The sequence below is a fragment of the Pezoporus flaviventris genome, unplaced genomic scaffold, assembly GCF_033815535.1.
Source record: "Pezoporus flaviventris isolate CSIRO_AGI_PZ_B2104156 unplaced genomic scaffold, CSIRO_AGI_Pfla_v1 ptg000064l, whole genome shotgun sequence".
Taxonomy (NCBI): Eukaryota; Metazoa; Chordata; class Aves; order Psittaciformes; family Psittacidae; genus Pezoporus; species Pezoporus flaviventris.
In genome coordinates this window covers 2,290,056-2,302,325 of record NW_026892612.1, presented here as the reverse complement: position 1 = coordinate 2,302,325, position 12,270 = coordinate 2,290,056, and the positions used below count along the sequence as shown (strand labels likewise).

The window sequence follows — 12,270 nt, the reverse complement described above, 5'->3', positions numbered from 1 at the left end:
AAGGACTATTTATAAAAATGACTAACCTCTTTATTTATCAGCACTAAGAACAGTAAAAATTTATCACATATTCTATATTCCCGTGGGTTGGCTAAATATGTTACTTTTGATATACCGAAAACAAGCTTATAAGGGATTTCAAACAAACACATATTTGTGTGTTCTTGTGTTGGAAAAGACAAGGAAAACATTAACCTCTTGAAGTTAAAACTGAACACTTTTAAGGTTCATCTAACTTGATTGTTTTTCTAAAGAAAAAAACACAAGCAATACATAAATGCGATTAAGTTTTTGTGATACAAGAGAGTTAGATTTCGGTGTCCTATTCATGGATTTGCCATGTGAAAAAGGCTGCAAACAGATAAATTGCCTTATAAAGGAATGCCAGTCTTAGGGTTTAAGTAGTATAAAGAAGCATCAAGAGTAATGCTTTATTATGTCAGTTGATGACATTTTAAAGTAATCAGCAAAGATCAGAAAATGTTCTCTGAATTTGGAGGAAAAAAAGTGGTTTAGATATTGCTGTTCTGTAAGACTAAGTAACTTTGAAGAGTATGTTATGTTTGCAACACAATTACCAGCACAAACTTTGCTGTGGAGTTTTACTTTTTAATTTTTTTTAAGTTGTAAGGGACCTATAGAGAAACATTTATTAGCTGAGAGTTTGTAACTACCCTTGTGTCTGGTCTGACATTGCTAAAACAGAGCAAATACATGTTGATGTTGTCTAGACTGGATTCTGTCTAGAAACATGTATGTAAACTTGCAAACCAGCTGATGGAGGGAAAGGGAAAACTCCACGAAGTAGGTGGAATAGCCTGTGAATTATTTGGCCATGCAGAAAAGGGAGCAGATCAGGACTAGAGGTGTGTGAGTCTGCTGGAAAAGCTGGAGGCATTAAGTTGTCACTGTGACAAACTAATTCTCTGCACGTATTCTGGTGCCCATCTGAGTCCAGTGGGCTCCCTGTGACACTGCTCTGCCATGCAGCTGACGAGTCTTCTGCCCTCCTGCCAGTGTGTGCCTCCTTGCTTTGCCTCAGACTGCACTGACTTTTGTGTGATTTGAAATAAAGAAATGCATCTGCTTGTCACCTTGTCTTCACTTCATTTTTAATCTGCTACCTGCTGCTTATTTCTGCTCCACTCCCTCCACTCTCCTCCCAGGAGGAGACTTCTCTGCAAAAGCTCTCAGCAGGCAGAAATGGTGGTAAGGACAGAGACATAGCAGAAACTGAATCCCTCTTCTATAGCTAAAAAGTCTGTGTTTTGTATCTTTACCAGTATCAAAATACATAAATCATAACTGCTAATTAACCTTAATTAATCCACAAGATTAAGTCCATGGCAGTCTTCCACTACCCTCTGTGTTTGCCTTTGGTTTTGCAAGCAACTGCACACATAAAGTGAGTTCAGATGAAAAGAAAGACCTAATCCTTTGCTCCCCTCCTGAAGTGCATCTAAGATCAACCCTATATATGTATATATGTACAGTTATATACACACAGTTATACGCATACATATATGCATGTGTCTGTGACATACATATATGTTTAATGGAAACCATGAGTTCCATCTAGATGGTGGCTATGTCAGAAACAGTGATATTAGCCTTTGTAACTAACCATGGACATTGCTCACTTTGACTTTCCTCCTCCTTCCCTCCCTTCTTCCCTCTGCTGCTACTCTTCAGAGCTACATTTTAGGCTTCCTATGGTTTTCACTGAGTTCACTACATGTCTTTCCATTGAGTTCAGCAAAAAACAAGCCTCACAACTAATTTTCAAAGCAGTATATATAAAACAAAATCATGTATGGAATCAGAAAAATATGCATGTGGGATAGTCTACATTATTACTCCATGTTTCAGATACTTTACTGACATCAGGATCTTCCAATGTTCACTATTATATATGCTCTATCTCTGTAACAGGAAGAAAATTCCAAGAAAACTTTTCCTCTCCTCACTAAGATCTTCCAGACAAGGCTTTTGCACCATTGATACAATCCTGATGTTTCATTTCCAGGCTGCACATGTGCACTACATTACACATATCTCAGAAGTGATCCTGTAATCATACATCAGCATCTGATAAATAACTTCTGACTGGCAAAGCAAATCTTCATTGCCCAAAGTAAATCTAATACATTACTTGGAGAGTAAGAAATACATGAAGCTGGGTCTGAGCATCCTTTAAAAGTAGGCATGGGATTTTTAAGCTACAGCATGTATGCATATAATACCTACATATATATATATATAAAATATATATATATAAAAGTATATAGCACATATATATGTGTATTCCATACATGCACTGTAATTTTCAAGACAGCTACAAATCTCCACATGCATTAAACTATCTAAAAACATAGAAATAGGCAAGCCTAATAAGTGGCATTTTCTTAAATTATATTTGAACAATAAACAGCAAGAGTAATACTGCAAAGTACTGCTCTATTCTCATGTATATCTACAATAAAATTCTAGGAACAGTTGTCTCCCAAACCATCCCCCAATAAAATAATAATTAAAAAAAAAAAAGGTAACACCCATATTTGTATAATCATTGTCAGTTCAAAAATAAAAAAAGAAAGGTAAACAAAGAAAAGAGAAAAAAGACATCCCCACTCAGAGTTGCATATTTACATTCTTCAAACTGTAGCGGTGAAAAATAATTCTATTAAGTGCAGGACATTCCTAGTGTTGCAGTAGTGACATTTTTAATAAGTTCTTCATGAAAACATTTCTTTTTTCCTTAATAGTGATGCATTCCATGACTATGTGAAAATTCTATTATCCCCTTCACTTGCAGCCAGTGGTTGAATCTGGGTTGAAAAGCTCCTTGTATAATGGAGGAAACAGTGTGTTCACTATGTCTGGATGAGATTGCTTAAATACCTGTAGTTTCTCTCCGTGCAAGTTGCAAAGTGCAGTAATGGTTGGTATCTTGGCTATTAACTGCGAGACATTAAAATAAAAAGTAAGAGAGAGTAAGAAAATTTAGTGTAAATTACAGTTTCCAAAAGAACTATGTTAACATGTTGTTGGGTAACTAAATGCAGTATTCTGAACTCCATGAAAATTATGAAAAGCACCAGGCATTGTCCTTACTACACAAGGCTAAAAACAATTGTCCTGGAAATTTAAGCCAAGTGTCAAAAATGCATTAGGAAGTAACTGCCTCCAGGGGTATGCTTTTAATGCAGTGTCATTCTTGTGAGGGTACGATTTAAAAAGATTGGTGGACTGAACAAAAAACAGTAAGACTAGCTTTACTTCTCCTGCTCACTGCATGCACTTAAAATGCTGTTTTTAATTTACATTAATGTGCCAATACATGGAGAAATTGCTAAAAAATCTAAACCAGTCATGATCAAGGAATGCTTGGCTATTTGTTTTAACAATTTACCTTTGTCAAAGTCTCATCGTCGAGGTGGTTCTTCTGGATCACATGTTGAAGTGCAAAGTAAATCTTTTCCTGAAGCTTCTGGACCTTCCTTGGCTCTATTAACCAGGCTCGATCTGTGAAAAAGGAAAGCAAGAGCTCAAGTTAAGATGCACAGGCACGCTCAGGGATGAACACAATGTCCCATGCTGGCAAGCATTCACAGCATTCATAATTCCCATGAGGATGGACTGCATGATAATTAAGATATGACTTCAGACACAAAGCCTCTTAATCCATTAAAGGATCACCTGAGTTTAATTAACAAAGTGTAGAGAAATGCAATGTTAGCCCTGCATCTCTTTGTTTAAACCAAGATGTTAAAGATAGGAGTAGAAATGAAAAAAGGCCCAACCATTTTAATATTCTCTGTTGGTACAATCAGCATTTTAACTTCATACTGGCTAGGTGAAAAACATGTCATGTTACCTCAGTGTCTTAATACATAAATAATAAAAATATTGATCAAAACAGTTCTTTGAAAATAACAGAATATAATTATTTAAAAATTAAAATAAAGTATATCTCGTCATTTACTAGGCTAACACTTTGAGACCAAATATTATATTCTGAATAAAAAGAAATGGCTTCCTTCAAAATACTTTCTTTAATAATTCAACAGAATTATGAGTTGTTGCAATGTCTTGAAGTGCAAATTTCTCATTATTTAAAAATGTTCTCTTTTAAAACAACACAAAATAAAAGATTATCTGGGAGAATAACAGCTACAGACACAATTGTTTGGAAACCTATATGGCTTCTGCTGAATTCAAACCCAAGTCTCTGTGGTCTTCCTTAAGAACTATATTCTCACAAGTCATAGCTTCTGGAGACAAACACACAGGAAGAGAAGTAGCAGACCCGAGACAATCCACAAACCATTAATACAGTGTATTTACAGCACCATTGAACTTCTGTATTCCCATGTTGCAAACTTGTCTCTTTCTCCCTCTGTCCTTCAAACCAAACCAATTCTTGGGTATAGGTTTTAGCTTTCAAACAGGAAATAAGAAAATCTATTTTAACACAGGGTATAAATCTACATGTACAAATTGAAAGGTGAAGGAAAATGCCTTTCACTTTCACAGCTTTTTCACTAATTTCCAGCCACTGAAATAATGCATAGAAATAATACGTCAACCATTTCAACGTGTGCACATGTCAGAGGCTGGAGCTGAATAGCATTTCATCGTGGGAGGAGTATGACTGTCATTTGCCTGACTGTTGTTGGAGAGGCGTGTATGAAAAGTGTTTACCACCAAGTACTGTGAAAAGAAACAAAACCAAGCCTCTAGCTTCCTAATAGATGATCAGGAAAAGAAAATGATTTTTTTTGCAAAGCCGAAAGAATCACGCTCCCAGAAGATAAGCCAATGGATCCTCTGCCACTGGTGACCGTAGAAATAGAATTAGCTGAGACAACACGCAGTCACTACACAAATAAGCACACAGTAATATTTAGACTTGACAGGTTAGGTGTCAAATTTTATGCTACTGCAAAAACATTCCATTCAATAGTGTTCAATCAAGGCTTACTGTGGCAGACTGGAGCTAAAATGAGTTACCATAGACAGAAATACTTGAGGATTTATCTTTCTGTCACAAGAATAAGCTTAAAAATATTCTATGGCTATTGGAGGACAGGTTTAATCACTTATCTGTCATGGATCATGCTGTATATAACACAATAGTTCTTAAATTTACTACAAGAGCTAGGTGAAACTTTTACGATGGATGTTAACTTTGTCTCCCAAAATGCTGTTTCTACCACCCGACATTGTCTGCAAATTTGGCTGGAATGCACTATATACCTCTAGTTATATTTATAAAAGTGCAGAGAAAAGACAATAGATCAGTGTCTACCCACAGAGGATACAAGAAGCAGTGGTTCAACTGTACTTCTTTGTTTGTGTTTTGAACTTGTGTACCTTTAAAGACTGCACAGGCCACTAGCCTGGAGAGTAATGTAGGCAAGAAGATGAGGGACAACTTCAGAAATCTGTTTTTGCAAAAAGGAAGATTGTGAGTCAGAATTTCAGAATTTCACAGCCAGGTTAAGTGTCTTACCACCTGAGTCTGGCATGTTAGCAAGTGGAGATGCCTCTGCAACCTTCCTGGACTCCTTGGGCAACTTTTAAACTCTGACATCAGAAATCAAAGTAAAGAATCATCTCTAAGCAGAGTGGTTAGGTCCATCCTAAAGGGGAAGATCTGGATTTGTGCTCTGATTCAAATAGAAAATGGGTCATACACTGGGCTTTGCAGCCTTAACAATTGTATTAGTGGATGCTTTTAGGTCCCCTTACTCCTGATGGAACCACTCTGTTTCAAATTGAAAATATCTGCCCAGGACTAAACTCAGATTAAGTTTAGGCTTCCAACTTGCTGCAATGGGGGGAAAAAAAAAAATCAATCTAAAGAAAAGGTCTACAAGTAGATCTTTTTTACAAAATAGTAAACAAAAAAAAGTTGGTTTACTTAAAACTGCTTAAACAGTGAGATCAAGGGCAGATGAATCACCTTTCAGGATGATGGCTTCTGTAGAAAATAAATTTGAATATGAGTACATCCGTGTACCCATATTACTGGATGGAAGGACTGGTGCAGTTGCTTCTGTGAAGCAATGCTTGATTTTTATAGTGGGTGTCATTAGTGATGAGAATGAGCATGTTGACACCATCTGTGCTAGCCTAATTCTGCCTCACATAATCTCCACCATAGATGTGCAAAAGGGCAAAGTGACCTAGAGGAAGTTTTTAGCAGAACATGCTCGAAAAAAAAATTCTGGCAGGAGTTTTTGTGAAGGCCTTTCAAGAGGAGAACTTAGTGGGAACTGGAAGTCTACCTCCCCTGAGGCACATTCAAAAATCCCACACTAAACTGAGAGTTTATCTACTCAGTCCACCTTCTGAGTTGATTCAATCACAAAGATCTCTTTTCTGTGGTCAGGCAGCTAGCACTTATTGAATGAATGCTTGCTTGTGCAGAGTTGTGATATGTGAATACATGAAAAAGAGCATGTTGCCCCTGGAATCACCACTTTTCACCTGGAACTAAATTCAGACAGGACCTCACACAGACTTTTACTGCTCTTGTGCTTATACTCACAAAAAAAGCCAATTATAGGAACTAGATAATCTGCTCAGGGCTGTGAGGTTTGAGGTCCCTGAAAATGCTAGGAGGAACATGTACCTCCATGAGTACCATCCTTCTCTGTATGTGGTCTGGAGGAATGTCAGCCTGCACTGCTTATCTGCACAGTCCTCCATGTCTGTTATCCTCACACTTTGGATATATTTCCAGTATGTCTAATTTCTGATAATATACCAGAAGGAGAATGAGGTATGTTTGGGTAATTCACACCTTCTTCCATTGCTTAATACATTGCTTAATATTGCTTAATACAGCTTCAGCTACTGTTTAAGTAGGTAGAAATAGAGGTGGACTAGGAGGAAAAAAAGAATCATTATGGTGTTTGGAATGAGAAATTACCTGGTGATATCAGAACAGCAGATGAAAACAAGGCAATTTCCTCCTCAGTTAGCTGTAAGGAACATAAATTCTTTGCAAAGTCAAACGCTTCATTCACCAGATCATCAGAACCTGCAGACCACAGAGGACAAAATCAGTGCTAGAAATTTATCAACTCTTTAACCTGACATGTAAAGTACATTGGTTTGGTATTAAAAAAAATCATGAGCGCATGTCTGTACTTCTAAACCAACTGCCTTACATCAGCTATTACAATTCTACCTACCCTTAAAATTTATCACTAAAACACCCACTGAATCACAAGAAATATCAAGAGTTAGGGGCATGACCTGAACAAAAATGGCATCTTAGGAGAGTATTTTCTATTCCCAGTGTGAAAAGAAATGTTATTTCTAAACAGATACTAAATAGAAAAGAGGTGAATGATAAGTCCTAAATAACTTTCACATATATAATTTTATTAATAGTACAAATATTCAGGAAAATTTGTGAAAACATCATAAAGACCACAATAAATTAACTAATGCATATTCAGAAATGCCTTAAGCTCGTAAAGTAGTGTTACATTTATCCATATGCAAATAAGAAAAATATATGCCTATATGATAGATCTACATATATCTGAAGCAAATCCCTCTCTTTGAGTTTGGTCCTGATAATGCATCAGTCTCATGGATGGGCAAAAGATATCCATTTAGCTATTAACATTTCAGGTAGCATTCAATATCATGTGGAGAAATGATGCAATTCTTTCATTGCATGAATTTAAATGAGCTTAAAAGTTTTGGGCAAACCAGTATTTTAGTTAAGTCCTTGTCTATATTTTGTAGTCGTTCATCAGTTTAGTCCCCATGTTGCTGGTGCTAAAATTGCCTCTGCAGGACACAATTAGTGGGAGTGATTTGATATATCATGCATAACTGAATTATGATGATAAACTTCTTGGATCCTGTCATAAACTAATGTTTTCTTAAAACTTCAGTTGGCAGAGTAAGAAACCTACTTGAAAAACCCTCATGACAACTATCACTGCTAGCAACTAATGGAGTCATCTTTCCTTTTTTCAGTTCCAGCCTAGAGATTCGTGGGTTTGGATATTCAACATTTACTGGAGATTTTCATTGTGGGTCACTATTTTCAGAAAGACAAATCTGCCACTATGTGGCTTAATTTAATTGGTTGAAAAGAAAAAAAAACAACATACCCAAGGCTTTAAACATTTGCATCCCTCCATACTTTCCTTCAAACAGAACAGTATTGTTGAGTGGGTTGAAGGCACGGCACATTCTTACCAAAACCACTTCCAAGCAGCCTATCAGATATGAGAAAGAGCAAAAGCACCACACTTAACTGCAAACCATCAGAATATATGAATTTTCATTAAAATATTTAAGGATATACATCAGTTATTAGAAACATCAGCAAGGATCGATGCTCTTTAAAGACATATAGATGATATGTGTCTGAATGACAGAAACATATTTCTGTCTGCTTTGGATATAGAAAGGGGTAATTTCTGGTCCAGCTTAACTACCTTTTCTTTAGATTGATTCCCAACCCCCCCATTGCAGCAAGTTGGCAGCCTAAGCTTAACCTGAATTTTCCGATTTGAAATATTTTACGCTGAAAATCAGGCATTTATTAAGCCTCTTTTAAAGAAATATGAGTTATTGTTAGGCTTTTTAATGTATACAAAAAAGCAGGTTCATTCGATGTATATATAAATCCCAGCTTCATTTGGCTGGAGGGGAAGAATACCACGAAGTGTTTTTAGAGAGAAAACAGAAGTTAGAGGAATGTGAAGAACAACCCTAAATTGGGGTTTACTTTCCTGTTTCTTTTTCTTTTCTTTTTTTTTTTTTGCTTTAAAGTTGGGGACTAGCCAAAAGATCCCCCCATGCCCCTCCTTATATTTCTATATTATATCCTAACTGCAAAATATAAGGTTTGGGAAAATGAAGGGAAAAAATTCAAACATCCCTTAACTAAATCCACCTGTAAGAGGAACTGTGAATCTGAGGATTCTTTTGCAGACACACTTTTGAGTAACAAGTCCTGATTTTCTAACTCCTGCTTAGCATTAACAGCAAACCAGAAAATAAAACCTGACATATTTACACATGTTGAAGATAAACAGGGTTGTCTGCTGGTACAGTCAAATATAACTAAATGTTTCACTGAAGGTGCAGTTGTGTTGTTAGCTTCGCCAGTCAAACAAAGGAAGTAAACTGGCATCACTGGCATCTGCAGAAGCATAAGGAGCTTTAAAAAAATAGTTCTCATGCCACAATTCTGCTTTTCCAGAATATTGCCTGTGTATTCCCAGGGTCTTTGTATCCTCTCCCTTTGCACCTGTGCTTGCTGCCTAACTCCAGCCCCACACTGAGCCACAGCCCTCTGTGTATAGAGCACTGAATCACACTGGCTTTCAGCCTTAATGAAGAGCTCTTTTAAAATAGGAAGCACTTGCTACACTTTAACAAGCTGCCTCAAACAGCATCCTGGCTTTTACACATGGAGGGTGCAAGAAACTGATATGACAGGGTAAATGCAGTAAATTACCAGTTGCAGTTTGCTTGGTCATACCATTTTGTCCTCTTGAGTTTGGCAGTGTTACTACATAGTCACAATAAATCTTATCACAATTCTTCTGGAGGACAGAATCCAAGTCCCATGACAGCGAAGGAAATCCTTTTCCCCCTTGCCCTTATGCATGTACATGCACACCCAGGCACGCACAGAGAGCACAGCCACAGCACAGTGCCATAATCTGTCCTCATTTATTCTGAAACCAACTGGCACTAGCAGGGATTTTCCCTCCTGTGCAGTGGCTGGAAGGTATTTTTGTAGTCTCATTAAAAAGATTAGAGATGACCACAGAGGCAGGCCCCGGTGAGCCTGCGTTCATTTCACTAATGACAAGTGGGGATTTTACAGGGTGGCAGATGACTGATTTGACCAGCTCAGTTTGCAGGGCTCTTTCACACGTCAGGTTTGAGACTGCAGTTTCTGCAATGATTGTGTGAGTGTGCATACTTAGTCATGTTACTGCCTTCCTTTACAGTAGGTCTGATTACTAACGTGGAAAAAATACGGAAGAGTTAATGTAGGTAATTAGACAGACAAATTAAGGCTCATTCAAAATTAAAATGATTTGCAGAACAAGTAAGAAGAGCACATTTGTAACATGCTGGATGCTAAAGCAGTCTCAAGCCTCTGGTCTTTACCCACCTGATTTAAGGAGAAGAATTTGGTCATTCTGGCAGAGCTCCATGAAGCCTGTTATGCGCTTTGCAAACTCCACCACGTACTGGATAGCATGGGTGATCTGAATGGCACACTGCTGCCACAGAGCTTCTCTGGTCTTCCAGGAAAATACACACAGAGAAGCAGAACAGTGAGCAAATGGGTTCATCAGCACTTTAACTTCTTCAGGTGGCCTTGCAGAAAGGCACAGACCTCAGACTCTGACCCCAACCCCAGGCAGAGCTAGCAGCATCTCTGTTTCTCTTTAGGCAACTGACACTTTTCACTCGAAGGCTGTTTTCACAAGCTGTTTGCCCCAGTGATTTGAACTCTGGCACTGCCTCTTCAAAGGCGAAGAATGCATTGTCCAAAGTTAAAATGTGATTTTAATGTTGGCTTTTGTGCAAGATAGACAGTAGCACAAACAACGTAAACATCCCAGGAAAGAAGTGTCACAGTGCTACTAACTATTTTTGCTAGTTTGGTTTCAATTCAATTTCAATTAAAAAATAACATATAATTAAAGTATCATTGCAATTTGAACACTGACTGCACAAAAAATTATTTTCCTTGATAATAATTTTCCTTGCACACACAAGTGCACAAATGTAAATTGATGCTCTTGGTCTCTGCAAGCTGCGATATGTCTTTATTCTAGTATGCTTGATACATAGTATGGTCGATACATAGTATGCATAGCCCCTCGGCTTTCAAATGTCAAGCTGGAGTCTCTTCTCTCGCATGATCAGCTAATGTGCCAACTGAAATCTGCCTGAAGAATCATTGCTAGCTTTGCTGGTGCAAGAGGCACAAAGATTTCTGTTAACTGGACTACACCTGAAAAGATGCCAGTGGGAAATAGTCTAACTTGACCTAGGAATTGCAGAGGTACAACAAAAATGTAGCGTAATGAGGTAATTTCTCCACCCAGTTTTGAGTAACTTCAGTTTAAGGAGTTTCACTTTGTCATTTTCTGTTGTCTGTAAATGACAGGTACTTGTTATTCACATAAAAAGCAAGTGCATTTTTAAATTCATAAGGAAACAAAGTTAGGTTGACTTTCTTCTTAATATCCTTACAACAGGGGATCCAACCCTGATCACATTAAATTCACTGATTTTCTGCATGAAGTTTTAGGCCTGTGATAAGAAGCAAAGTGTGGAAAGCTGCATGCCATAACCATGCCTAACCTCTGACATTTACAAACATCCCAACATGCTGGAAAGCTGCTGCTTTTTATGAAGTATCACTCCTTTGCTTTCTGTAACCACTCTTCAAAGATATTTAAATGTCTGTTTTGATCTCTATGAAACTCATCAGTGTATCCTTGACAAATGCATTATTACATGTTAGCAATTTCAAACCATAAGGTGTAGAAGAAAGAGGATTGTACCTTGCTCTGGTAAACCTTTATTTCTTCGTATGTGTGGGTCTGCCAGGCTAGCTGGTGCAGTTCCTCCATTGTATATTGACATGTCTCCAAATGAGATTTGATGATATTCTGTGCAATTCGATCTGTGAAGAGGCAAATGAAAAAATAGCTTGCATGAAACAGCAAAGAGTGATTTGCAATAGCAACATGCTGGAAACATTAAAGTTGCTGGAAAATGCAGATTAAAAAAAAAACACAACTTTTTTTTGCAATGTTACCTTTTTCATTTTTTAAGATTTCATTTTCTGAAGATGACTTTTGCAAAATATTTCAGTATTTAAGCCGAAGGCAAATAATGCTTGATAAATAGTGCATCTGCAAATGAAAATAACACTGAATCTTGTAAAACTACTCAGAATCTTTCATTCTGGAAGTGATTTATTTTTTTTTTTCTGTGTTTAAATGATTTTTATTTGGACATCCTGGTTGCTTCATCAGTTCTGTCTGCCCCAAGCCTGTGCAGGTGTCCAGCTCTGGCAGCTCAATCCTTGCATGGGTATTCGCATTACCTTGGGATAACTCGTATCAGAGAAACAGAAAACAGGTCTCCTATTTTTTTTCAGATTAGTTTCCAGCTGGATCAATTTCTGATTTAGTTTGAACATGAACACAGAGACTGGTTCTAGCAAGGGGTAAAATTAGTGTCCTGGGT

General features: G+C 37.4%; 1 protein-coding gene across 1 annotated transcript in view; it reads right to left on the bottom strand.

Annotated features, from left to right (window-relative positions):
• Positions 1 to 255: 255 nt before the first annotated feature.
• RORB (RAR related orphan receptor B) overlaps positions 256 to 12,270 on the bottom strand; it is a 130,190-nt gene continuing 118,175 nt past the window's right edge. The window contains exons 5-10 of the mRNA XM_061470823.1: positions 11,580 to 11,701; positions 10,172 to 10,304; positions 8,145 to 8,252; positions 6,941 to 7,051; positions 3,413 to 3,525; positions 256 to 2,961 (exon numbers count right to left, since the gene is read on the bottom strand). Of these exons, the coding sequence (XP_061326807.1) occupies positions 2,806 to 2,961; positions 3,413 to 3,525; positions 6,941 to 7,051; positions 8,145 to 8,252; positions 10,172 to 10,304; positions 11,580 to 11,701 (743 nt within the window). The 3' untranslated portion in view covers positions 256 to 2,805. The remainder of the gene's footprint in view (positions 2,962 to 3,412; positions 3,526 to 6,940; positions 7,052 to 8,144; positions 8,253 to 10,171; positions 10,305 to 11,579; positions 11,702 to 12,270) is intronic.